The following is a 27694-nucleotide window of genomic DNA, read 5'->3' as shown; positions in this document are numbered from 1 at the left end:
GCTGCTAGATCTTGTGTTATCCTGACTGTATTTCCACAATACTTGAATTGTTTCTTTCTAGCTGCTTGCAATATTTTCTCCATCACCAGGGAACTCTGGAATTTGGCCACAATGTTCCTAGGAGTTTCTCTTTTTGGACCTCTTTCAGGAGGTGATCGATGGATTCTTTCAATATTTATTTTGCCCTCTGGTTCTAGAATACCAGGGCAGATTTCCTTGATAATTTCATGAAAGATAATGTCTAGGTTCTTTTTTTGATCAGGGCTTTCAGGTAGGCCCATAATTTTTAAATTGTCTTTCCTGGATCTATTCTCCAGGTTAGCTGTTTTTCCAATGAGATGTTTCACATTATGTTCTATTTTTTCAATCTTTTTGTTTTGTTTTGTAACTTCTTGATTTATCATATAGTCATTAGCTTCCCTGAACTCCACTCTCATTTTTAAAGAACTATTTTGTTCAGTGAGCTTTTGAACCTCCTTTTCCATTTGTCTAATTCTGCTTTTTAAAGCCTTCTTCTCCTCATTGCCTTTTTGGACCTCTTTTTCTAATTGAGTTAGCCTATTTTTAAAGGTGTTATTTTCCTCAGCATTTTTTTGGTTCTCCTTTAGCAAGCTGCTGGCTTCCTCTTCAAGCTTTTCTGTGGACTGAGCCCATTTCATATTCATTTTGGAGGTACTAGAGGCAGAAGCCTTGACTTCCTCTGACAGTATGCATTGTTCTTCCTGATCCAAAAAGATCGAAGGAAATACTTGTTCACCGAGAAAGTAACCTTCTATGGTCTTATTTTTTTCCCCTTTTTTGGGCATTTTCCCAGCCAGTTACTTGACTTCTGAATTCTTTGTCAAGAGGAGGGTCCTAGTGCTCCTCCTCCCCCAGGACTGTGCTCAGGGCTGAGATTCAGATCAGCTGTTCAACTCCCCCAGAGGCTTTAAGCTGAGCCACTTGGACAATGGATCCAGGCTGCTGCTGCCTGGGGCCAGTGCTGAGAGGATCCTACTCCCCTCTCACCCAGCTGGGAAAGCCCTCCCACACTGACCTTTGAAGCTTTCTTTGTGGCTAGTGGGTTGGGGGATCTGGGGCCCTCCCTGCCAAGGATTCTGCCCCAGAGGCCTGTTTGGGTCCTGCTCCTCCCCTTGCGGAGTAGCTGGGGCTGGGCTCTGCTCTGCTCAGCGTCCCATGGGAAAGACCTTTCCTGTCAGCCTTCCAGGTTACCTTTGGCTGGAAATCTCTTTCACTTTGTCATTCTGTGACTTCTGCTGCTCTAGAATTTGTTGAGAGTCATTTTTTATAGGTATTTTGTGGGCTGTGGGGAAAGTGCTAGAGTATATGCGTCTTTCAGGTCCACCATCTTGGCTCTGCCCCGAGACATGTTTAACAATGCAAAATGGTCATCATAAAAAAGAGATCTGAAGATTCCAGAAACTGCCTTAGACAAATGACAGCACCAGTTTAAAGTACAAAGTAATTAACAAAACATGGTAAAGGATGAATTGAAAACTAAGAAAATATTATTTCACAGAGCAAGAACAATTGAGAAGAAAACAAGCCTTTAGAAAACCTGTCACAAGAGCCAGAATCACAGACCTAGAGGTGAAAGAAACTTTAGAAGTCACAGAGTACACTCCCTGCATTTTATAAATGAGACAGCTGAAGTCCAGGACAGTTATCTGCTGAAAGTCACAAGTAATAAGTATCGAAAATTGAATTTGAACCTAAGTCCTTTGACCACAGAGGGAGTGCTTTTGAAATGAAACAATATACTGATATTTTTATAGCGATTTATTTTAGGCTATGTTGATTCTGGAGCTACCACATTTAAATTCTATCATCTGATGTACTATCTGAGAAAATATCAATATCACTTATGAAGATTAAGTCAGGACAAATAATTAGACCTCACCAAACACATATCAAAGGATACACAATTTTAAGTGGTCAGGTTCTATTTTCAAGATGTCTCAAAAGAAAAGGATCACTGATCATGCTTCAAAGATAAATAAATGGTATCATAACTACCAACACACATTAATATACATATGGCTGCTTTCATACATCTCTGCGAATATTTGAGAATTGTCAATTCACCTACCTAGATGGAAACATACAGAAATAGGACACGAAATCCCATTTTTACAGCACCATAACTGACAGAGGGCAATAAAAAAATTTTACATATACTGATCTGATTGTTTAAAGTGTTTAATCTTAGAAGAAAAAAAAAGAATCTCAAAGGCTCTATACTGACAAAGTTCCTTCAACTATGCTTTAAAATTATAAGACATGATGAATAGAACTATAGAGATAATTTTGATATCAAGCTAAGTATAAAACAAGAAACTGTTTGCATTTATTTGTTAAGTACCTATCATGTGTAAAGGAGGATACAATAAGCACATTTAAAAATACACACATCATATAGTTAATAAATTCAAATACATGCAAAGTAGTTAAAAGGTAGTATGGGAGAGAGGACTACTAAGGTTTCTCAGCTAAGGTATTCTCTAATGTCATAGAAGATGCCTCTCATAAAGCAATAGAATTGCTTATTCACGCTAAGGTCCTCCAAATGCTCCCATTCATACATGACAGAATATTAATTACACTGAGCCCTGGATATAGCAAAGCCTCCACATTGTGAAATACACAAAAAAGGTTAAAAAGACAATCCTTACTAACTATCCACAATGAAAAAATAAACTAAGTCAGATTATCTACAAGCATTTATTATGAAAAATGTTCACTGTCCCACCTTTGTACGGCAAAATATCCAACAACTTAATCCATTAGTAAGTATTTTGGAAGAAATATCACAGGAGGGCAGAAATGTTTCCCTGAAACTGAATGGAATCTACAAACTACTATCCAGTGGGCTTGATTTAAATTCTTAGCAAGATCTCAGAACATATAAAATGATGGCTAGTAAACATCTAGAAGTGATCACAAAGATCTTCAAGAATAGATCATGCCAGGCTAAATTTGTGTTGTTTTGTGGTAGCATGATAGCACTACAAAGTCAGAGGATGGGGACAGGGGCAGGGACTGGATCTGTGGATTCCCTGATAGAGGGTAATTCCTGGGAGAAGAAACTGCTTCAATCAATACATGTTGATATCTTCTCTACAACTGACAGTTCCAGGCAGCAGCAGAAAGCACTACAGAGTTGTAACTTGCCCAGAGGCACGCAGTCAAGTATCACTACGTGTCAAAGGTGATACTTTTCCTATATGTATCCTTTATAGGCAAATGGCTAATTTAGCCAGACTAAAGGAACTCTTCTTCCTTTGGATTTTCCTTCCTCTACCAATGGCTAATAGCAAAAGCAAGGAAAATGGTAGGAAAGTAAGCTTCCACCTTACCCAGCTCCCACTGTCAAGGACAGTGAAGGAAAATGAAAAGAAGGGAAGTATTAAAAAACAGCCACCATACATCCAGAAGTAGGAGGAATGAGGAATTAACAGTGCTCTTCCACACCTCCCCATTCCATCTTTGCACATCCCCTTGTCTCAGTCTTTTGTAACTCCTTATTCTACAACTAGATTCATGTGTTTAAAATTTACAGCCGTAAATCCCCCATTCCTGCTGCCAAGGTTATATTGAGAGACAGGTTACAAACTGTCATATGTCTTTGTGCATGTGTCACATACTTTCAGATTTTGATACAGTATAGCATAGTACAGCATACATTATATACTGTGTGATACGGCAGCCAAAAAAAAAAAAAGCTATTGCAATCTTGGGCTACATAAAGAGACAACTTCTGGAATAAGGATATCAAAGATCCTTTGTATTCTGTCCTGGACAAATGATATCTGAAGAAATGTGTCCAGTCCTGGAAAACATAACTTAAGAAGGACATGGATAAGCTGTAAAGCATCTAGAGGAGCGTAACCAGATGATCAAACACTTCAAACTGAAGAATCTAGAGTACTTATCCTAGAGAAGACTTAGGAGAGACATGAAACTATCATCAAGTATCTGAAGAGTTATCATGTGGAAAGAGCATTAAATTTGTTCTATTTTTAACCCTAGAAGGTAGAGTGAGGAACAATAAGCAGAAGTTTCAAAGATAAAACTTCAGGCTTGATATCAGAAAAAAAAAACACCTTCCTAACAATCATGGTACTGTGATGGTATGGAATGAATTAAATGGCCGTTGAGGTCTCTTCCAACTCTGAAACGTAATTTTTCTTTTAATTTAAATAGTTTTTTTCTTTGTTTCTGTAAGATGGTCTGGTAATGACCACCATTTGTAACATTTTATGTATATATTTATATGAAAATTGTTCAAAATTCCAAAAAGGGAGCTTAAAAGTGAACTCTGAGATCTTAGTTTGTGAATCAGAAACTAATGGCTTATGTTCTGTGTAAAGCTACATGTATTAAAAGAGGTATTTCCAAAGCTTTCTACCAAGTCAATCTGAAACTAATAACATGGTTTTCCATCAAACAGTCTGCTTTATTTACTTGTCTACATTTACCTCCCACTATATCCAAATACAAACTCTATTCCTGTTAAGACAGTTCTCTTTCTAGTTCCCTAAGTATCCCATATATGATTGACACTTATGCACCTTGGCCTGCTTTGCTCCTCCCACTTGGGATAATTTTTTCACTCCTCTTTACCAAAGCATATCTTATATATCTCTTTAGTTTTTCTCCTTGAAGACTTCCCTAGTCATCCCCAAGCCAAAAATACCTTTCCCTTCTTTCAGCTGCCAATGATACTTATACTCTGTTCCACATAACTCACCAGCATTTGGTTACATATGGTTCTGATTATTCTCTGATGTTTTATGTGTTCCAGTTGTCCAATTACAATGTAAGCTATCTGAATGCTATAGGCTCTCATATCTATATCCCTTTTGTCACAGTATCAAGCACAAAGTAAATTGCATACAGATACCTACTGCTTTGACATGACTAGCTTTATATTTAATACTCTGAGATAAGCATTGATTTCTTCAGGCCACCAGGATATTATTTATTAAATATGCCAAAATTTTTGATACACATAGAACTGTGCTAAGTTCCAGACCAAGTTGTCCTGATATATTTGCCCCAATTGTTTACATTCCAACAAAGGACAACATGGTCTAGATACACATGTAAGAGGCACATCAGGATAGACATAGATATTTAGGCATCATGCTGCTGCTTAAAAAAGAGAAACTTCCCCGAAAACAATCATGATCTCTAAATTGCTCCTTTCTGAGATGGAGGAAAAGATCAAGTTCCCAGTCTACATCCAATGGGTGGGAGCTCACAAATTTAGTAGTACCTAGGTGATAACAACTGAAGATATCACAAAATGTTAGGTGAGAATCAAAACACCTAAAAGAGAGTAGGATAAAATCAAAATAATTCTGAAACAAATGAAATATAACAAATTGTAAGGCAAATAACCTGGCCTACCAAACATAATTCTGTAAGTTTGATTAAGGCATAGTACTTAACCTGCCAACAGCCAACTAATCAACATGAATGATGATTCATGCTATATGGCCTTAACTACTTATTCTGATACCTATGTGACTTTTTGAGAGATAGGCAAGTTTGTAAAATAATTTGCAAGCTGAGTAGTTATTTTCAAAGCTAATTTCCCATGGACTATCTATTTAAGTTTTAATTTTATGATTACAAAGGTTTTTTGTTTTTAAAGAATCATCCAATCAATTAGTCAGCTTAAAAAATTACTGATATTTTTATTAAAATTCATCAAATTTCATCCCATCTTGATTTAACAGAACTTTTGTATACATGCCAAAAGTTTCACTCTTAAATAATAAAATAAATACAATATTCTTATTCCAAAATAGGAAATGCTACAGCCATACCATTTCACCCCACCTCCACATCCACTCTCAAAAGAGATTTTTCAATATTATTCATCTGAATTAGTACTGACTAGTGATCTGAATAGTAATCTGAATTAGAATTTTAAATAATAATGCTACACTGGCACTGGTTATTGAAATGATCTAAGACATGTTCTTATATCTTGATCCTCATTGGTAATCTTTTGAAGCCTATGGGAACCTTACTCAAAATGTTTTAACTGCATAAAATAAAATACAGAGGATTACAAAGGAAACAAAAGGTAAATAAAAATAAAGGCATATGTTTTTCCCATCCAAGTTCCTGGATCCTTTGAAATCTACCATGAACCCTAGGTCAAGAGCTGATCATTTAATGGGTCTTTTCCATTTGTGAATTATGTGTTATTTTATAAACCTATAATCCTATACATCAATCACTCTTGTAAATCAACATCAAAGCAAAACGTCATTATACACAAATCAAAAGATATTTTCCAGTCCTTAAAGACATACTATCATCCATCCTGACTTCTGCAGACAGGCAAAACACAACATGAGATTACAGAGTAAATGATAACCATAATACAACTTTTCCTGTCTTAGAAGCAACATGGATTTAACCTGTTTTGACAGGAATCACCCTAATCTTTTACTAGCTTACATTTTTTTAATGATATTTGACATTCTTCTTTCTCTATGTGAATACAACTTATAAATCCATTCAAAGAGTGTTTTTCAGGTAAAATAATGTAGAGGCTTACCTTAGAGATATTGCAGGTTCAGTTTCAGACTATTATAATCAAGCAAACATAAAAATAATATGGACCACATTAATCTTTTTGTTTCCAAGTACATGTAAAAGTTATGTTTACACTATACTGTAGCCTATTAAGTGTGCAATAGTATTATCTAAAAAGATAATGTACATGTCTTACTTTAAAAAATACTCTATTGCTAAAAAATGCTAACTATCATCTGAGCCATCATCAGGTCATAACCTTTATGCTGGTGGAGGGTCTTGCCTCATTGTGGATGGCTGTTGACCATTCAGAGTGGTGGTTGCTAAAGACTGAGATGGCTGTAGCAATTTCTTAAAATAAGACAATGAAACTCCTAGGAACATTGTGGCCAAATTCCAGAGTTCCCAGGTCAAGGAGAAAATATTGCAAGCAGCTAGAAAGAAACAATTCAAGTATTGTGGAAATACAATCAGGATAACACAAGATCTAGCAGCCTCTACATTAAGGAATCGAAGGGCATGGAATAGGATATTCCAGAAGTCAAAGGAACTAGGACTAAAACCAAGAATCACCTACCCAGCAAAACTGAGTATAATACTTCAGGGGAACAAATGGTCTTTCAATGAAATAGAGGACTTTCAAGCATTCTTCATGAAAAGACCAGAGCTGAAAAGAAAATCTGACTTTCAAACACAAGAATGAAGAGAAGCATGAAAAGGTAAACAGCAAAGAGAAGTCATAAGGGACTTACTAAAGTTGAACTGTTTACATTCCTACATGGAAAGACAATATTTGTAACTCTTGAAACTTTTCAGTATCTGGGTAGTTGGTGGGATTACACACACACACACACACATGCACACACACACACAGCACAGAGTGAATTGAATAGGATGGGATCATATCTTAAAAAAATTAAATTAAGGGGTGAGAAATACATTGGGAGAAGAAAGGGAGAAATGGAATGGGGCAAATCATCTCTCATAAAATAGGCAAGTAAAAAGACTTTTCAGTGGAGGGAAAAAGCAGGGAGGTGAGCGAAAAAACATGAAGCTTACTCTCATCACATTCAACTAAAGGAAGGAATAAAATGCACACTCATTTTGGTATGAAAACCTATCTTACAATATGGTAAAGTGGGGGAGAAGGGGATAAGCAGGATGGGGAGGATGATGGAAGGGAGGGCAATGGAAGGGAGTAATTAGAAGTACACACTCTTGGGAGGAACAGGGTCAAAAGAGAGAGCAGAAGAAATGGGGGGCAGGATAGGATGGAGGGAAATATAGTTAGTCTTACACAACATGACTATTACGGAAGTCATTTGTAAAACTACACAGATATGGCCTATATTGAATTGCTTGCCTTCTCAAAGGGGATGGGTGGGGAGGGAGGGAGGAAGAGAAGTTGGAACTCAAAGTTTTAGGAACAACTGTTGAGTACTGTTCTTGCATACAACTAGGAAATGAGAAATACAGGTAATGGGGTATAGAAAGTTATCTTGCCCTACAGGACAAAAGAGAAGATGGGGATAAGGGAAGGGAGGAATGTTAGAAGGGAGGGCAGATTGGTGATAGGGGTAATTAGAACGCTCAGCGTGTGTTTTGAGGTGTGGAGAGGGGAGAAATGGGGAGAAAATTTGGAACGCAAAATTTTGTGGAAATGATGTTGAAAACTTAAATAAATTAAAAAAAAAATAAGAGAATGAAATTTGCCACAATAATTGACTTCTCATTTCAACTGAACACTTAGAGGACACTGTTGGATTATTAACTGGCCTAATTTCAATATTGTTGTCTCAGGGAAAAGGGATGCCCAAAGAGAGGGAGAAAGGCAGGGGAATGGCCTATCTGTGGAGCAGTCAGAACACACACAATATTTATTAAGTTCATGGTCTTATATGGGCATTGTTTGTGGCACCTCAAAACAATTGCAAAAGTAACATCAAAGATCACTGATCACAGATCCTCATAACAAATATAATAATAATGAAAAAGCTTAAAATACTAGAAGAATTGCCAAAATGTGACAAAGGTATGATGTGAGCACATGCTGTCAAAAAAAATTGGCACCAATAGACTTGCTCAATTCAGGGTTGCCACAAACCTTCAATTTGTAAAAAACAAAACAAAACAAAAAAAACAACATATCTACAAAATGCAATAAAGCAAAGTACAATAAAACAAGCTATGCTTATATTTTAGACAATATCATACAGATTTCAGTATGTACAAAAATGTTTGTCAACTAATATGTATACACCACTATGTGCTAATATATTGATTATCCCATAAATTACACATTAAGTAAATTTCTACTTCAGTCTGAAAAATCACTCTTTTAATGAGAAAGAAAGATGTCATGAGCCTTGGATGTAATTGTAGTGCTAATGTGAATGCATGTGTAAGCACAGGAAAGTCACTAGACATCTCTGGACCCACGGTCATTCAGTTGTAAAATGTGGTGATCAGTCTATATTAGGGGTTCTTAACCTTTTGTGCATCATGAACTCTTGTGGCAGGCTGGTGAAATCTAGCGATCGCTACAAATTGTTGCTTACTTTCAAAACTGAAAGAGATGTTAAATTTCAGTGGGAGGTTAGTTGCAAATAAAGATATAATTTTTTTCCCCTCATACGAGTTTGCAGACCCTCTGAAATTTAAACACAGATACACTAGAGCCCCCAGGTTAAGAAACCCTAGAACAGACAATTCTAGGGTTCACTGAAGTGCAAAAATTCTATACTAGAGATTAAGGGTGAATTTGAAAACCATTTTCCCAGATGGTTTCATGGCACCCCCTTGTGGCAAACTCCTGGGGAAAAAATGATACAAAAAAATTCTAATACTACAAGTATTACTAAATGAAAGTCATTGCTCAGAGAATATGGAGTTAAAGGACCCTTAATAAACTCATCCAACTCCCCCCGTATAAAGAAACTGAAGCCCAAAGTAATTTAATGGTATACCATATGGTTACAAGGCTGGTAAAAAGCAAAGTCAAAAGATTCAAAATGTTGTCTCCTGGCTCTCAGGCTAGAACTACACCATACTGCCTTTTAAATTACAGACAGACAGACAGACAGACAGACACACACACACACTCTCATATTTCAAGCTATATTAATAAAAAATCTAGTAAAACAAGAAAATTTGAATAATCTCCTGGAATTAAATAAAAAAGGATTTTGACCTTTTGCTTCTATTGAAAGACACGGTTGCTTTCTGTAAATTACAATCAAGTATAAAATGAATGATAGTTGGAAAAATGTTCAGAAGTTCCCCACTGAAATTCTTTTGGGATCTGTAATCTATATGGAAGTAGGTGGTACAGTAGAGTGCCAGGCCTGGAGTCAAGAAGACTCATCTTTCTGAGTCAAAATCTGGTGTCAGACACTAACTGTGTGACCCTGAGCAAGTCACTTGCCTCAGTTTCCTCATCTATAAAATGAGGTAGAGAAGGAAATGACAAATCACTCCAGTATGCTTGCCAAGAAAACCCCAAATGGGGTCATGAAGATCTGTACATGACTGAAACAAACAACAGTAACGGTAGCCTGAGAGATGCCTAAAGCATAAAACTCCACAATGTTCCACCAATAATGACAGTTACAAAGCTCAAACTTCTAACTAATCTCTGCAGGTGTGATGCTGAGCCCTAGATCATAAGGTGAACAGTTGAGAGTTCAGGGATTTAGTCAAATGTAATAGGAAAAGTAGATTCAGCCTCTACATCACATCTAATTAAAATCATAGAGTAAACTCTCTGCTCTTTGCTTTGGAATTACAAGTGATTTTGAAATCAAAAAATGTTTCTTAGGGCAGAAAACACTTTATTATAACATTAGCAAAAACAGCATTAATTGCTAGCACCAAGGGAACATAGTATACAGTAATAGCAATGTTGTTCAAAGAACAACTGTGAATGACTGAGTTATTCTGAGTATTCAAAATACTCAAGTCAACTACAAAGGAACTATGAAGGAAGATGCCATCCACCTCCAGAGAAGAACTGATAAATAGAAGCATGAATAGTAAGGTCTTATAGACATCTATATTTCTATATGTTTATCTGTGTCAAACAGTGGCTTTCTCTAGTGAGGAGTGGGAAGGGAGGCAGTGAGGGAAACAGTTTAGAACTTAAAATGTAACAAAAAATATATTAAAAAAACCCAATAACAGCTAGCACTTATATAGACCTTTTTGGTTTGTGAAGCACTTCACAAATATTATCTCATTTGATTCTTACAACCATCCTGGCAGGTGAGTGCTATCATTATTTCCATTTTACAGATGAGAAAACTGAGGCAGGAAGCAGTTAAATGACTTGCCCAGGGTCACACAGCTACTAGTGTCTGAGGCAAGACTTGAACTCAGGTCTTCCTTACTCTAAGCCCTGTGTTCTAACAACTGCACCACTCACAGCCTTTAAGTGAGTAACTATTTTACAGGTGAGGAAACAACCCTGTGAGGTATTTATTTTACAGATGAAGAAACTGAAGCTCAGAGAAATTAGGAACTTGCCTATGTCTATTCTGCTACTAAGTTCCAGATGTAGGATCTGAACTTAGATCTTCTTGACTCCATGCCCAGCACTCTACTCAGTACGCCCATTACCTCTCAAGAAAACTAATGAAACAAAAAAACGACATAGGTTCATTATCACCTTGAAACAGAAATTTATGTGAACAGTTCCCATGAACAGTGTTACAACTGTATCTCTAGATCTTCAGAAATGAATGGGAAAAAGAGAAATCAAGTTTTTATTGTTGGTAACTAAGTGACAAATACCGTTTGAATTATTTTTCAGTATGACAGACTCAAAGATTAAGACACACAAATGAAAAGATTAATTAATCGTATCACAGGCAACCAGACTTGAAGCTAATACCCATTTCTTCTTTTAAAGAAATTTGGATAAGTCATAGTAGGATTTTATATTCTCTTAAATGTTTATTTGAAAGACAATTCTTTAAAAGACATTCTTTTCTCCCCCACTTTATCTTTCAGGTCCCTAGGTGGCACAGTGATCAAGGTTGTGGTGAGGATCAAATGAGACAATATTTGTAAAGCACTTAGTATGGTGCTTGGCACACAATAGACATTTAATAAATGCTTGTGTCCTTTCCTTATGAAACTCTAATGAGATACTGCAAATAAAGCACTATGCAATTCTAAAATGCTACATAAAAATGTTTGTTAAAGTTATTATTTTCGTGGAGTGTACATGTGCTCATCATTTAGAGAAAGTCATGGTTGTGAAAACCAGTCTTGAAGCCAGGAAGGCCTGGGCAAACCACTGAAGCTCTCCATGCTCTAGGCAACTTTCTAAAGCTCTAGGTGTCAGAGAAGGGGCTGACCTGCTTTAGGTGAGGGAATTCTACAAGTCAACAAAGACACTTTCAGTTTCTTACCTATTATAAATAAGCACATACATACACACAAACACTATAGAAAATAACAAAGACATTTAACATCTGTAAAATTTCAAATAACCAAAATCAGAAATAAAGCAATTTTAACCTAAGGTGCTGGATTTTTAGTTTCAAAAAACTCACCTCAATACTGTTTCAAAACTACTCTAAATTTCATAAAAGTTAAACAAAAGTATTTGTTTTAAATAAGGGTAAGCAGCATGGGTATAGTGAAGTAAATGAATTTTTAAAACCTAGGCTTAAATTATCTCAGACAAGAAACTTAACCTCTAAGAGACCAACTTCCTCACCTATAAAATAACATGACTACCTATCTTATGGGGTTATTGAGATGAAAACGCTGAAATTATTGGGATAAATACCCTTAAACTGATATAAAAATGTGAATTGTTAATGTTCTTTTGTAGGAACTGTATACCAGTGCAAATACAAAATCATTCAGCAAGGTTGGGCTTTAAAATATGGTACCATGTCAAAAACTGTGTATCAATGATTTTTAAAATGGGATAAAATGCTAAAAGAAGCTTCATCCTTAGATTCCAAAGTAGACTTGTTATCATTCATTTTTCACAACAGATTTTTAGATAATAAAATAAATACTGCAAAAGGCTACATGAAAGGATGGCTACTTTTTTGTTCGAATGAACACAAGAAACGACTGATATATAAAACCTCTATGTGCCAACATCAATTTTATTAGAAGTCAGGGGGTACCACTTTAAAAACACTTGTTTACATTCAACAACCTCATTTGAGAGGAAGATGAAAACAGCAAGATAGGAAGTTTTCAGATAACCTTTGCCAGATAAGTCACTGCAATGATACAAGCTATTCAATGTTTCAGTGACAGGATCTCGTTATTTCAATAATACAATCAGAGATAAATGCATAGAGAATTTCTGAGAACAATAAATACATGCTGTTCCATGTTTCCACATGTAGAATTATATGCTATGCTTAGTAAATATTTTGGTTTCCAAAAAAAATTTTAAAGGTTAATAATACATCACTGCCATATATTTTTTTCTAGTTCTTCATTTTATAGAGTTTTAGAATATTCAAGTAGGAAAGGACCTAAGAAATCCCTGCATTCAACCCTGATGGAGACAGTCCAGGACTATGAACCTCAAATCTTGGGAATAGTAATGCTTCCAGTCCAATGCTCTCAGTCATCATTCTAGGAAGTGACCTGTGTGGAGATGCAGTCTAGCAACTGTTCCTGCAGGTGCCTCAGCACCAACTACTGAAGACCCAGAAAAAAGTTCTTGCCACCAAAGTCCTAGATATTGTCAAAGAGTTCAATAAATCAGAGACTGATACAGAATTTTCATCAGTGCAAATGATGTTTAAGAAGATGCACTGCCATCTACTCTTGCTTCTTCACCCAAAGTCCCATGGGACCTTTTCATCTGACTTAGAACCACAACCTTACTAAGAGAGCTCCTTGAGAACTGGGACTGCCTTACTTTTCTAACTGATTCCCCAATGTTTAGTACAATGTTTTGCACAGAATAAGCATTTAATTAAAGCTTCATTCATTCATTCATTACATTTCCTTAGTAGCAAAATGAAGAAACTGAAGCTAACAATGGTAGAATCACGTGGCCGAGATCAAACAGGTGAGCCAGCAGCAGAGACTGATCATGCAGAACCCTGGGCACACATTTAAGTACTCTTTCACCTACATCTTCCTGGATCTTTTTATCTCCCTAGCTTGGAAACATCACCAGACCTAAGTCTCCATCTCATCATTAGGTAAAACGCAAGAATGAAAATCCTTTGTATGTGCTTAGTATACTCTATTTTTCTTGTCAACCATCAATGCTTAAAAAAATTTGTCGTAAAAATCACCTTTATTCTTAAAAGCATTCATGGTGTAAATTTACTTGGAGAGTTTAAATAGTTCATTCCATGGAATAACTTTCCATTTTAATTCAATAACCTTCTGCTAATATATAAATTTAACAAGTTACATATAAAAAACAACAAAGTTGCATCAACTCTGAAGTATCAACAACATGCATATTAAGAAAACACTATTCAAAATACTTCAAATGCACTTAAAATGACATTCTTCTTTCTCTAATGTTTTGTCTTCCTGTGGAAAAGTGCAGTATTAAAAGCATTGATTCATTTAGAGTATAAATTATAGCAAGTGTTTTAGATTTAATTTAATGGAACACTACACAGGAGGGCCATAAAACAGCATATTCATTCCTGGTGCTTCCAACAGCTGGCAGGGAGGAAGGCTAACATTAGCACTTAAGATACAAAGAGCACTAAATAAGAGCCACTTCAACTTAGCAACACTTTTGCAATTTAATTTCCAAATAAAAAACTTTCAAATTACATTTTGGCATATTTGGTGGTTTTAACTTCTGAAAAAATAATTAAATCAATGTTTATATTCCTGACCTCCATCCAAATGAGTACATTAATATGAAAACTCTGCTGAGCTTAACCTTGGAAATATTATGGGTAAATGTGATCAGTATTTATAAATTCAAAATAAATGATAGGTAATCTTAAATAGCTGAGTGTTTTAAAAGGTGGCATAAGTTACAGAATCCATCATTCAAATCAAAGGAAAACAAAAGTAAAGCCTTTCAGAACACTAATCAATACCAAAACAAACTTCATTCCAAAATCAGATGAACAGTACACACTAGATTTGATATTTATCTGAAATACTCTTTATTCTATTTACTGGGATGTTGAAGTAATAAACTGCCATGCTATTGGCAAAATTTAAAAGGAATTAAAAGAGAAGTAAGCACTTCCACTCTAGCAGGTGGACACACACAACACTAAACAGTCACCAGAAGAGACTTACAAAGGGACTTAGAAAAACCTAACCTAACACTGCCCTCCTCAAACCACATCTGTTTCTTTCTTCAAGTCCCACTTAGATGAAATTTTTTAAAAAGACTTTAATCACCATTTGATGTTAAGACATATACAACTGAAAAGGAGGGCCTCTTTTCACTAATCTACCTAGCAATAATGTTCTCTTGTGCCATAAATTGTCAGCATTCGGATCTAATCATTTAGAAATCAAATGCAAGATGTAAACAAATGAAGGTAAATCAAATATTCCCAGTCTTTTCTGACTCTATCTCCTTTCTTTGATATAAAAAAAATTCTAACAATCTCTTCATTTTTAGGCAGGACAACCCATCATTATCGGAGAAAAGGTAAAAAATAGTCACTATGCAATGACCAGGAAGTATGTAGGTCAATCTCTACAGAAACAATGACTTCCATCTCCAAAGTTATAAGATAGCATAAGCATCACAATAATTCACTCACATCTGCTCTTTACACTAAACTTGTCAAAACTTCTTGTATCTTTACTCATGGAGGAAGGCATCAATCGTTTCTGGACAAGGTCACCATACTAAGGGAAAAGGCAACCACGTTCCAAGTATTCTTGATTAAGGAGAGAAAATATGATTGCTTTAACTCACAGGAAGGTTCCAGTAATATCTTAATCAGTGGCATGTTTTACTGCCACTTTCAGAGCATCAGATTTAATATGATCTTCCCAGAAAAGTAAATCACAATATTCAATTTTGGCCTCGAAAATAACAAAATGCAAATAGACCATTTGCATTTTTCTTATGTTCTGATGACTTTAGTATGAACAGAAAAAAAATTATTTTTAAAAAACTATAAATAGAAAATCTCAAGCCCAAACCTTGAAACTTTCTGTAGCATCAAAAATAAAACCTTTGGAAACATAAGGTTTGGGGCTTTACTTCTCTAATATTTCCTTCTCTAATATTCCAACAGACTGAAAACCTGAATTATGTATTTTATGCCCACCTTTCAGCATCACACATGCCAAAAGTTCAATAAACCAGACTCAAAATTACTGATACTACAAAGATGACAGATTAGTTTGGATTTTACAAGTACTACTATAAAAATGGACCTTGACTTTTGATGGTTAAAGGTCAATTAAGACAATCAAAACAAGCAGGAGAGATATTAAAATGCATTAATCTGCCAACATCAGGATGAAAGACAACCAGTGGAAAACCTAGTTATTGCACCCTTGACACAGTCTGACATCTGCCAGGATGCAGCAAGTGATTACAGTACCAACACACAATATAAGAGAAAATATTTACTTCAAATGCTTTGAATTATATAATGCTTCTGTGAAACTTTCATTCTTCAGTTTAGTATCATAAAAGTTCAAATTTATATTTAATATTTATATACTGCTCAATGATCTTTTCTATAAAATGGTTCACATATTTTATATTAAATTTTAAAATATGATAGTCAAAATATATTGGTCTAACTTTCCACTCTAAAAAAACAAAATGAAGAAATATAATTGCATAGATTAAAACATGAAGATAGACAAGAAGTCCATTGAATTAGTCCATCTGATGGGGTACAAGCCCAAGCCAAGATCCTTTCCCATTAAATCAGGAGGGTTTTTATCCCATTGGTCTGAAGGGCCCCTGGAAAGTCTGGCCTTGGGGGGTGCTCCTTGGATTCCCCTTCCATTTCTCTCAGGCCTGGTACTCCCTATCTTCTATTTAGCATTCTTTTGATATTCCTCCTTTTGATCCTATTACCAGCCACTCCCATCAGGATCCTCCCTGGGCTTGATCTATGGAGACCATCCTTGGGACCCCAGACTACCTGGCGATACCTGCTGCTAGCCCAGGCCCTCCATAGTCTGATATCTCCCAATTGCCTCCAGCTGTTTCCAACCCTTGACCAGTCACCCTAATCCCACTGAGATCCTCCTTGGACTTCTCCTCAAGATCCTCCCTAAACCCATCCTCCTATCACCCTAGACTACCAGCCCACCCCCAGGTCCCTCCTACAGTCATTTTTTGTATTTAAGTTCCATCTTGCCTCCATGAAGGTGCTGAGATTCAATCCGGCTCAGACTCTGTCTAGCTGAGATTCCATCTGGCCAGCTTGTGAATACAAGCGTTACAAATGCTTAGGTTCATTAACAGTCAACCCAATTTGGCGAATCTTTAATAAACTTTGCCTTCTTCGGCTTTTAAGAAGGCTTGAGTCAAATTCATTTGAGCAGGACCTGGCGTGTTGGTATTTTGGGGTCCCCAGCACCCCTCAACCTCATCATATGGTTCCCTGAGAGGAAGGAACTGCTAATCTCAAGTTCTTCTGCCAAGACTGGAAAGTATGTAAGCCTCCCCCAAAGGCCAGACTTTCTGGGGGCCCTTCAGGATAATGGGACAAATGCCCTCCCGATTCAATGGGAAAAGATCTTGTCTTGAGCTTGTACCCCATCGCATCCAGTGTATATAATAATAGCAGCTTATTTACACAGCACTTTAAGGTTTACAAAACACTCAGCACACATTATCAATATGTTACACACCAGCATGTATAACTCTTAGACAGGACATACAGATAGACAACAATCTAGGACAAGAATTAAATGGAAAAAGGTTTAGGAAATCAAAGGTTTGGGAAAGTATGTACCATTTTTATGATCTCAAACTGCTTGCTGCCATAAAAAGCTATCTTTTTATGTCACTGATTCTCCCAATGATGCTATAACATTACAAATCATAGACCACCATCTCAGAATTAATATTACAAACCCTATTTCTATATATTATTAAGAAAGCCCAACAGCAAGACAGAAAGAAAAATTCCATTTAAAGTTACTATCAAAAATATTAAATATTTGGGTGTGTATCTGCCAAGACAAACCCAGGAACTATATGAACACAATTACAAAACACTTTTCACACAAATAAAAGTTCTATCTAAATAGCTAGAAAAATATCAATTGCTAATGGGTAGGCTGAGATAATATAAAAAAAATAACAATTCTGCCTAAATTAATTTATTCAGTGCCATAGCAATCAAACTACCAAAAAAATTTATTTTATAGAGCTAGGAAAAAAATAATACCAAAATGTCCAGAATAGCAAGGGAATTAATGAAAAGAAATGCCAGGGAAGATGGCCTAGTCATACCAGATCTTAAGTTGTATTAAATACAGCAATCATCAAAACTCCTTGGTACTGGCTAAGAAATAAACTGGTAAATCAGTGGAATAGGTTAGGTACATAAGACACAGTAGTCAATGACTACAGTAATCTACTGTTTGATATACTCAAAGACTCTAGCTTCTGGGATAAGAATTCAACAAGAATTTAACAAAAACTGCTGGGAGAACTGGAAAATAGTATGGCAGAAACTAGACACAGACCAACAACATCTTATACCGTATACTAAGATAAAGTCAAAATGAATACATGATTTAGAGATAAAGGCTGATACTATAAGCAAATCAGAAGAGTAAAGAATAGTTTACCTGTTAGATTTATGAAGAACAGAAGAATTTATGACCAAACAAGAGATAGAGAACATTATGAAATGCAAAATGGATAATTTTGATTACATTACATTGAAAAGTTTTTGCACAAAGCCAATGTAACCAAGATTAGAAGGGAAGCAGAAAGCTGGGAACCAATTTTTACAACCAGTATCTCTGATAAAGGCCTCATTTCTCAAATATATAGAGAACTGAGTCAAATCTATAAGAATACAAGTCATTCCCCAATTGATAAATGGTCAAAGGATATGAACAGTTTTCAGATAAAGAAATTAAATTCATATCTATAATCATATGAAAAAAGATGCTCTAAATCACTATGATTAGAGAAATGCAAATCAAAGCAACTCTGAGGTAACACATTATACCTATCAAATTGGCTAACATAACAAAACAGGAAAATGATAAATGCTGGAGATGTGGGAAAATTGAAAAACTAATGGATTGTTGATGGAGCTGTGAAATGGTCCAACCATTCTGGACGGCAAATTAGAACTATGCTCAAAGGGCTATAAGACTGTGCATACCCTTTGACCCAGCAACAGCACTTTGTATCCCAAAGACATCACAAAAATGGGAAAAGGACCAACATGCACAAAAATATTTATAGCACCTCTTTTTGTGGTGGCCAAGAATTGGAAATTGAGGGGATGCCCATCAACTGGGGAATAGCTGAATAAGTTGTGCTACATGAATGTTATGGAATACCATTGTTCCATAAGAAATGATGAGCAGGGGGACTTCAAAAAGAACCTGGGAAGACTTACATGAACTGATGCTGAGTGAAGTGAGCAGAACCAGAACACTGCACACAGTAACAGCAACAATGTGCAGTGACTAACTTAACTTTTAATGCAAGGATCTAAGACAACTCCAAAAATCTCACAATGGAAAATGCTATCCACATCCAGAAAAAGAACTAGGGAGTCTGAATGAAGACTGAAGCATGCTATTTGTTTCACTTTTTGTTTGTTTGTTTTTTCTTTTTCCTGGTTTTTTCTATTGGTTCTAATTCTTCTTTACAACATGACTAATGTGAAAATATGCTTAATATGAACGTATATGTATAGTCTAAATCAGATTGTACACCACCCTGGGGAGGTGAGAGAAGAAGGAGGAGAAAATTTATAACTCACAATCTTATGGAAGTAACGCTGAAAACTAAAAAAAAAATAGATTTTTTTTTTTTAAATTACAAATGCCCTGAAGAGAAATGTAAAAAAATAAAAAGAGGGGGTTAAAAAGAGGCTGAAGTATGTAATCAGCATGACTTGCATAAAAGGTGGTACAAAAGACCTCAATCCTAGCAAAGCCAGATAGGTTGCTAGAGTAAAGGATAGTAGGTGGTCAATCTGAGTGCTATACTATACTCACAAAATATCAAAAGGGCCATAGAAAGGTCCTCAGGACATTGGGAAGATCCTGTATGAAGGATTTCTAGAGAAATGTAAAAAAGAACCACAAAGGGTACTACAACCTCCACCAGGAGAATGAGATCATGAATCCACTGATGTACCAAAGACTGACACAGAAAGAATAAAGTAATATAAATATCTTCAATTAAGAGAACCTGACTCATTTAAAGTTAAGACCTCATGATTCCAGTAGTCTCCATTCTGAACCTCTAAGCTTTGCCACTGATAAAAGTATATTTGTTCCTAGTAATAACATAAATGCCACTAAAGTTGGAAAGACTGATGATGACATACAGATATGTCAAAAATCTTGCCACAGTAGTCACCAGGATACTTATAACCTACAATGCAATCCTCCTCAACAGCCACCTTACCAATATAATTTGAAGGGAAGACCTTATATGTGCACGGTGAAAGAAAGGATATAGAATATTGTTTCAAAGGTTAAAAAAGAAATTTATATTTTGCAAATGTTTTCTTAGCTAACAAAAACAATCATGAAAGAAACCCACAGGCAAAAACTTTAAGTTGCTTTAAAATATATTTCAATATTTTTTGCTTTTTATAATACGTACACTATTAAGTACAAAATATTAAACTAATCCAATTTGTGCCACTTTAAACTGCCTTCTTTGCTTCACTTTAGAATACTTGTACTCCCTCTCTCTATATTCCTATTGGCTCCAGGAGCCTTAGAAGACAAACAGGTAATCCACATAGAGATATCACCGAAAAAAATCTTAGTGAATAAAATGTTTAAAACTCTAGTAATACATGCCAAGAGAATGAATAGAGTGCTCAATATAAATGACCTAAACTCTTAACATAAGGAAATATCATTCTCCCAACCACAGTGTGGCATAATAAAAACATAATGGATTTGGAGTCAAAGAATCTGGATTCAAATCCTAGCTATGGGATGACCTGTGTTGACTATGGGCAAAGCAAAACCTCTCTGGGTTTCATGCGTAAAATGAGGGGGCTGGGCTAGGTAATATGTTAAAGCCCCTTTCAGTTAAAAACCTACAATTTTAGGATGCCAACATCTTCCAAAAGTTCAGAATGCATTAGCTGTAAACATAGTGGATATTTAATAAATGTTTACTGGATAAACAAATGCACGATGGAATTAATATAACTATCTGGATTCATGAATGCTTAATATTTTTAGTAGGAACTCAAATTATATAAGATTTGTCTTAATTTACAGTTACACACAGAAACGAAGAAAAATACTAATTTGCAGTAGTGTGCCAAAGTAGATGTTGTTACTAAATGAGCAAGCTGGTGATTTTATCAAATAGGAGAGCTGAAAATGATGGAACACAGAAGAAGCAAATTTTGACTATTTTCAACTGCTTAAAATGATTACTATACTACAAATATACTCTACCTTATCCCAGAAGTCAATCAAAGCTGTAAAGTCCCACTTCTTGGAATATGCAACATTATATTTCAGTATAGCATCCTATGGAAAAAGCATGAAGAAAATCTAAGTCACTGATGGGGGTTGAGAATACTTGTACAATTAATATATCTACTAAGAGATTATCTACTTCCTGGATTATCACCTAGTTCTACACAAGTTTCCCCCACCACCTACCTATTGGACATCATACATCAATAGATATACACGGAAAAAAATACATATTCATTTTAAAATGAGCCTGTGACAAATGGAATAAAGAAAGTTAGTCATCTGTGGGTTGGTAGAGAGAGGTGAATGGGACAAGAAAACATATAATGTATTCAATCTCAATAAATAATTTCTCAGTTGCATAATATTTGTATATTTCCTGTTCAATTTCTGCCATGTCAAAGAGTCTAACTGAGGAATTATTTATATCTGAGATTTTACCCTATATCCAGCAAATTGATAAAGATGGTAAGGAAGATAAGAATAGCCAAAGTTGGAAAGATTATGGAAAAAACAGAATACCAACGCCTTGTTGGTAGAGCTGTGAATTAATATAATTCTAGTTAGCAATTTGGATTTATGCAAATAAAGTAACTAAACTGTCTATATACTTTGTTTGACTTAGAGATTCCATGGGTAAGCATATACCACAAGGATATCGCTGATAAAAGGGCTCAAGATATGTAAGGTGGTTTTTATGGCAGCAAAGAACTGGAAAAGTAGACGCCCATAAACTGGGTTATGGCTAAACAAACTGTGGCACAGGAATGTAATAGCTTAAGAAACAACGAATTTAATTAATACAGAGAAACACAGAAGACTAACATGAATTGATACAAACTAAAGTAAAAGGAAGCATGAAAACAATATGCATAATGATTACAACAATGTAAATGGAAACAACAATCACCACAGAACAATCAAAAACGAATGTTGCAAAATAATAAAAAATAAAACTTTGCCCTGAAGAAGAGCTATGGGAAGACACTTCTCCCTATTTCTTTGCAGAGATGGAGAGACATTGCTTATGGTGTCAAAAATTTTCAATTTCTTGATTGGTTTTATTCATTTTTCTTTAAAATTTGTTTTAAAAAATAAAATATATCTGTGACAAATGGAAACAGGAAAATTAATCAGTTGGGGAGAGGAGCATGGAATAAGGAAATATATAATATATTCAATATCAATAAATAATTTTCATTTACCTAGCATCTGGTCCTTTCTATTCAACAATTGCCCTCTGTCAGAGTCCATTCAAGGAATTTGTGACATCTAAGCTTTCACCTCACATCCATCAAATTTGCAAAGACAAAAGATGGGTAGGAAGAGCTCCTGGTAGTCAGGCATGGCATTAAACTACTGGTGGACATGTGAACTGGTGCAACCATTCAGGAAAGCAATTTGGAATTATGTTAACAAAGGGCCAAAAAAGTTTATAACCTAGGGGCTGTAGATTCCACTACTAGAAAGCTACACTAAAAGGAAGAAAGATCCCAAATACATCAAAATAACTGTAGCTGTGCTCTCTGTGGCAGTAAAGACTAGAAAGCAAGGTAAATGCCCATAAATTGTGGAATGGATAAATGAAGGTTAAATAATATAATAGAATAATATTCATAGAAACATGTGAGACTCACATGAATTTCACATGATGTGAAATAAAAGGACCAGAAAACCAACATACACAATGATAATGATGAAAATGGAATGAAGAACAATAAAAAGAAACTAAGAGCTATTTAATGGTAAGGAACAAGACTGTCCCTGAAAGAGATGAGAAAATGAACTTCCTTCCCTTCTTTGCAAAGACAGGGAGTTATAGGTATCATACAATGTACTATCAATTCATGTTGGTTAGCTTTGCTGAACTGCGTTCTGCCTCCTCCTCTCTTTTTTTTATTCTTTGTTACAAGGGATGGGCTTAGTTGGTAGAGAACAAATAGACTCAGAAATGGTGATCTAAAATGTTATTTTTTTTAAATTTAGGAGTTATTTATAGTTTTGTTTTTGGATAAACTATTTTTCAGGTCAAAATAAATTTATATAAAGGAGCATTTAATTTACTTTAAGGTTCCCTGGCATACTGGGTGAATTCCCAGTGGTAAATATGGACAGATATGGACAACAAGTTTCAGAGGATAAACAAAAACAGCTAAGTTACAATATGCATGATCTGAAAATACAACTGAATCAATGAGATCAAAGTTCTATTTGGAACAGATGACTACGCCATCTACTGGTGTACTTGTTTAAAAATTCAAAGAGAAAAAAATAAAAATAAAATAAAAATTCAGAGACAACTGGCTGAGTCTGTTCTAGTCTATATAATCTTTGCATATAGCCTCCAATTTCCTCCTCATTAAGTATCTTCTTATTTTCTACCATACTGCTATACAATTTTCCCAGCAATTTTTGTCAGTGAGTCCTCTTGACAAGTGGGCTCTTTGTGTTTAGTGAACACTAATGTATTAGATGCATTTTCTGCTGTGTATTGTATTCCTAATCTGTTCTGCTGATCATCTGTTTCTTAATCAGTACAAAACTGTAGTTTTAGTAACTGATTTGTAGTATAGTTTAAAATCTAGCACTGTTAGACCCCCTTTGCTCCATTTCTTTTCGCTACAGTTATCTCTTCCACCTACCAACTTTCTCCATTGTAGTTTTTATATGCCACGGGTTAGCATAAGAAACTAAATAGGAATTTGGAGGAAGTTTTGCAGAAGCCACAGACGACACCCAAAGGCCAGCAGACAACACAGCAAAAGTTTAGAAATTTGGAAATGCGTAAAATCTACGTATAGTTTTGTACAATAGCAAAATATTTTGTCTTTTAAGTATACACAATTTCTTCTTCTGTGGTATGAAGGAAGGACAAAAAAATTTATGCAGATTTTTCCAGATTGCAGATACTGCACCACTAACCCCTTCAACGTAGAAAGGATAATAACATTTTTTCCCCTCTACATGAATTTCATTATATTTCAAGTTCTATAATCTTTTGGTATTTTGGCTAGCATGATACTGAATAAGTAAATTAATTTAGGTAATGCTGTCATTTTTATTATACTGATTCATACTACCCATGACTAAAAAATCTTCCCAATTACTTAGGTCTATTTCCACAAACAGTTCTTTGAAGTTGTATTTCTATAGTTCTTGTGTATATTTTAAAAAAGAGATTCCCAAGTACTTTATACATTCTATAATTTTAAGTGGAATTTCTTTTTTATCTCTGCTTGCTGTATTTTATTGGTATCATATAGAAATCCCAATTTTTTTCTTTTATAAACTAGGCATCTGCTATAAAGTTATTGTTAGGTTTCTTTTGAAAACACCACCATTATCATAAAAAAGGGAAAAGGACCCACGTGTACAAAAATATTTATAGCAGCTTTCTTTGTGGTGGCCAAGAATTGGAAATCAGGGGATGCCTATCAATTGGGGAATGGCCAAACAAGTTGTGGTATATGAATGTAATGGAATTATGCTATAAGAAACAATGAACAGGCGGACTTCAGGAAAATCTGGAAATACCTATATGAACTGATGCTGAGTGAAATGAGCAAAATCAGGAGAATATTATACACAGTAACAGCCACAGGGCGCGAGGACTGTTTCTGATAGACTTAGCCCTTTACGGCAATGCAAGAACCTAAAACATTCCCAAAGGATTCTTGATGCAAAATGCTATCCACATTCAGACAGTACTATAGAATCAGAACACAGAATGAAGCAGACTATTTTCTCTTTTGTTATGTTTTGGTTTTTCCCATTCATTTTAATTCTTCTACACAATATGACTAATGTGAAAATGTGTTTAATAGGAATGTATGTATAGTATTCATGTGGGATTGCATGTCATCTCAAGGAGGGAGGGGAGAAAATTTAAAACTTATTATGGAAGTGATTGTTGAAAACTGAAAAAAAGCCATCATAACATCTATAAAATGTGATAATTGTTTCTTTATATATGGTAATTCCCTCAATTTCTTTCTCTTGTCTTATTGCTACAGAAAGCATTTCCACTACCATGTTAAATAGAAATACTGATTACGTACATCCTTGCTGCTCCTCTGAATCTACTGGAAAGAATTCTAATCTATCTCCATAAGTTTTTGGTTTTAGATTTATGCTATTTATCATTTTAATGAAAGGTCCATTTATTCCTATTTTTTTCTAATATTTTAATAGAAATGAGTGTTATACTTTGACAAAAGCTTTTTTCTGCATCTACTTCTATAAACGTGACTTTTATTCATTTTGCTTTATTATCATAGTTAAGTTTACAATTTCCCTGGTATAAATCCAATCTGATTCTTTTGTTAAATCTTTGTAATTTGTTTAATCTTTTTGCAAACATTTTATTTAAAATTTTTACATCAAAGTTCATTAGGGATATTGGCCTATACTTTTCTTTTTCTATTTTGATTCACCCTGGTTTATGTATCAAGACCACATCTGTTCCATAAAAGGAATTTGGTAGGATCCCTTCTTCAGCTATTTTTGAAAACAATTTATATAACATTAGAAGTAACTGTTCTTCAAATATTTGACAGAATTCACTCATGAATCCATGTGGTCTTGGTTTTTTTTTTTCCTTTGGAAGTTTATTTATGGCTTGTTAAATTATTTGGTTATGAATTGTTTTCCTACCCACAGATGTGATAGATAATTTTTTCCATATTTTTCTAATATGGTTTATGATGTGAGTGACCTTTCTTATCTCAAATGTCCATTTGGAACTTTTCTTTGTATAAGTGTAAGATGTTGGTCTAAATTTAATTTTTTTAATATTGTCATGGCATTTTTCTCAGCAGTTTCTAGCCAAATAGTGAATGTTTATCAAATACCATGGTATTGTTTCTGTATGCTGTATATCTACTTCATTTCACTGATCAACTGATTCCTAAAGCAGTACCAAACTGGATGGGTTTGATTACCTAAAATTTAAAAGTTTTGCACAAAGCAAATAAAAATAAGATTAAAAAGGAAGCAACTGGGAAAACAAATTTTTGCAGCAGGTTTCTCTGATAATAATCTCATTTTCAAGATAGATAAGGAATTTACTCAAATTTATATTTTAAAAAAGAGTCACTCTCCAGTTAATAAATAGTCTAAGAATATAGACAATCTCAAGGGAAAAAATGAAGACTATAGTTATATAAAAATGCTCAAAAAATAAAATTAAAGCAAATCTAAGATTCTATCACCATTAGTAGCAAGGATGACAAAAATGAAAATGATAAATGTTGAAGCTATGGGAAAACAGGCACACTGATGTTGGTAGACCTATGAATGGGTACAATCATTCTGGAAAAAAATTTTGAATTATCCACAAAAAGTTACTAAACAATGCATGTCCTTTGATTCCACTATGCTACTAGCTAGGCATATAGCCAAAAGAGATCAAAGAAACTGGAAAAGGTCTTATACGTATAAAAATATTTATGGCAGATCTTTTTGCAGGGGAAAAACACTGAAAACTAAAAGGTAGACTAACAATTAAAGAATGGCTGAATAAGATGTTGTATATGAATCTAATCTGAGTACACACTGTAAGGATGCTGTGAGAAAGGAGAAAAAATAAACAATTGCAAAAAGCACATGGAAAGACTTATATAAACTGAAATAAGGTAAAAGGAAAAAACAAACTACTATGAAAGCAGGTGACCACTCATGATTCCAGAGGACCAATACAATAATGAAACACACAAGGTGCAGAATACACACACAAAGTCTTGGAGGCAATTTGTTTTACTTAATATGCATACTTATTACAAGAATTGTGCTTTTTCTTTTAATGGTGTGGGGTGAGAGAAGAAAAAATAGATTTCATTCTTTAAAACTAAGGTGAGGGGGGAATCCTACAGATGCGAAAAGCTGCAGCAACTTTCAATGGGTCATTGGATTATTAGTTTTACTTTCTTCCTCTAATTGTTACAAGAGACATCCCATATACAGATAGAGGGCACAGGGATGAGTTAAATATGATGGGATGATATCTAAAAAAAGTAAAATGTGAGAAAGAAGAATGCACTGGGAGAAAGGGAAAGAGGTAGAATGGTATAAATTATCTGACATGAGGTGCACAAGAGCTTTTACAGTGCAAGGAAAAAATGGGTGAGGTAGGAGAGAGTGCTTGAACCTTACTCTGATCAGAATTGGCTCAAAGAGAAAATAACATACACACTCAGTGGGTACAGACATTTATCTTATCCCTACAGGAAAGCAAGAAGGGAAAGGGATAAAAGAAGGAAGCCAGGAATGACAGAAGAGAAGGCAAATGGGTGAGGCACTATTCAGAAGCAAAACACTTTTGAGGATGGACAGAGTGAAAGGAAAGAGACAATGGAAAAGAAAGGGGGGAAAATAGGATGGAGGAAAATATGCAGGAAATAATCATTTATGAAAAAAACTTTATGGTAAGTTTCTTTGATAAAGACCACATTTCTCAAAGATATAGGAAACTGAAACAAATTTATAAAAATAAGACCCATTCCCCAACTGATAAATGGTCAAAGGATATGAATAG

The 27694-nt window shown here is 34.9% G+C and overlaps 1 protein-coding gene across 2 annotated transcripts in view; it reads right to left on the bottom strand.

The window, feature by feature from the left end:
- The window catches only part of PARG (poly(ADP-ribose) glycohydrolase), a 118758-nt gene that overhangs the window by 77570 nt on the left and 13494 nt on the right, over positions 1–27694 (bottom strand). Inside the window, exon 7 of one of the 2 annotated variants that reach the window (XM_072627356.1) lies at positions 21139–21213. The exons of the other annotated variant lie outside the window; for it this stretch is intronic. Within the exon in view, the coding sequence (XP_072483457.1) occupies positions 21139–21213 (75 nt within the window). The remainder of the gene's footprint in view (positions 1–21138; positions 21214–27694) is intronic. 2 annotated transcript variants of the gene reach the window in all.

Source organism: Notamacropus eugenii, chromosome 1 (genome assembly GCF_028372415.1).
Source record: "Notamacropus eugenii isolate mMacEug1 chromosome 1, mMacEug1.pri_v2, whole genome shotgun sequence".
In the NCBI taxonomy this organism is placed as follows: domain Eukaryota; kingdom Metazoa; phylum Chordata; class Mammalia; order Diprotodontia; family Macropodidae; genus Notamacropus; species Notamacropus eugenii.
Note: the sequence above shows the minus strand (reverse complement) of the source record. Positions and strands in the feature narration are given on the sequence as shown.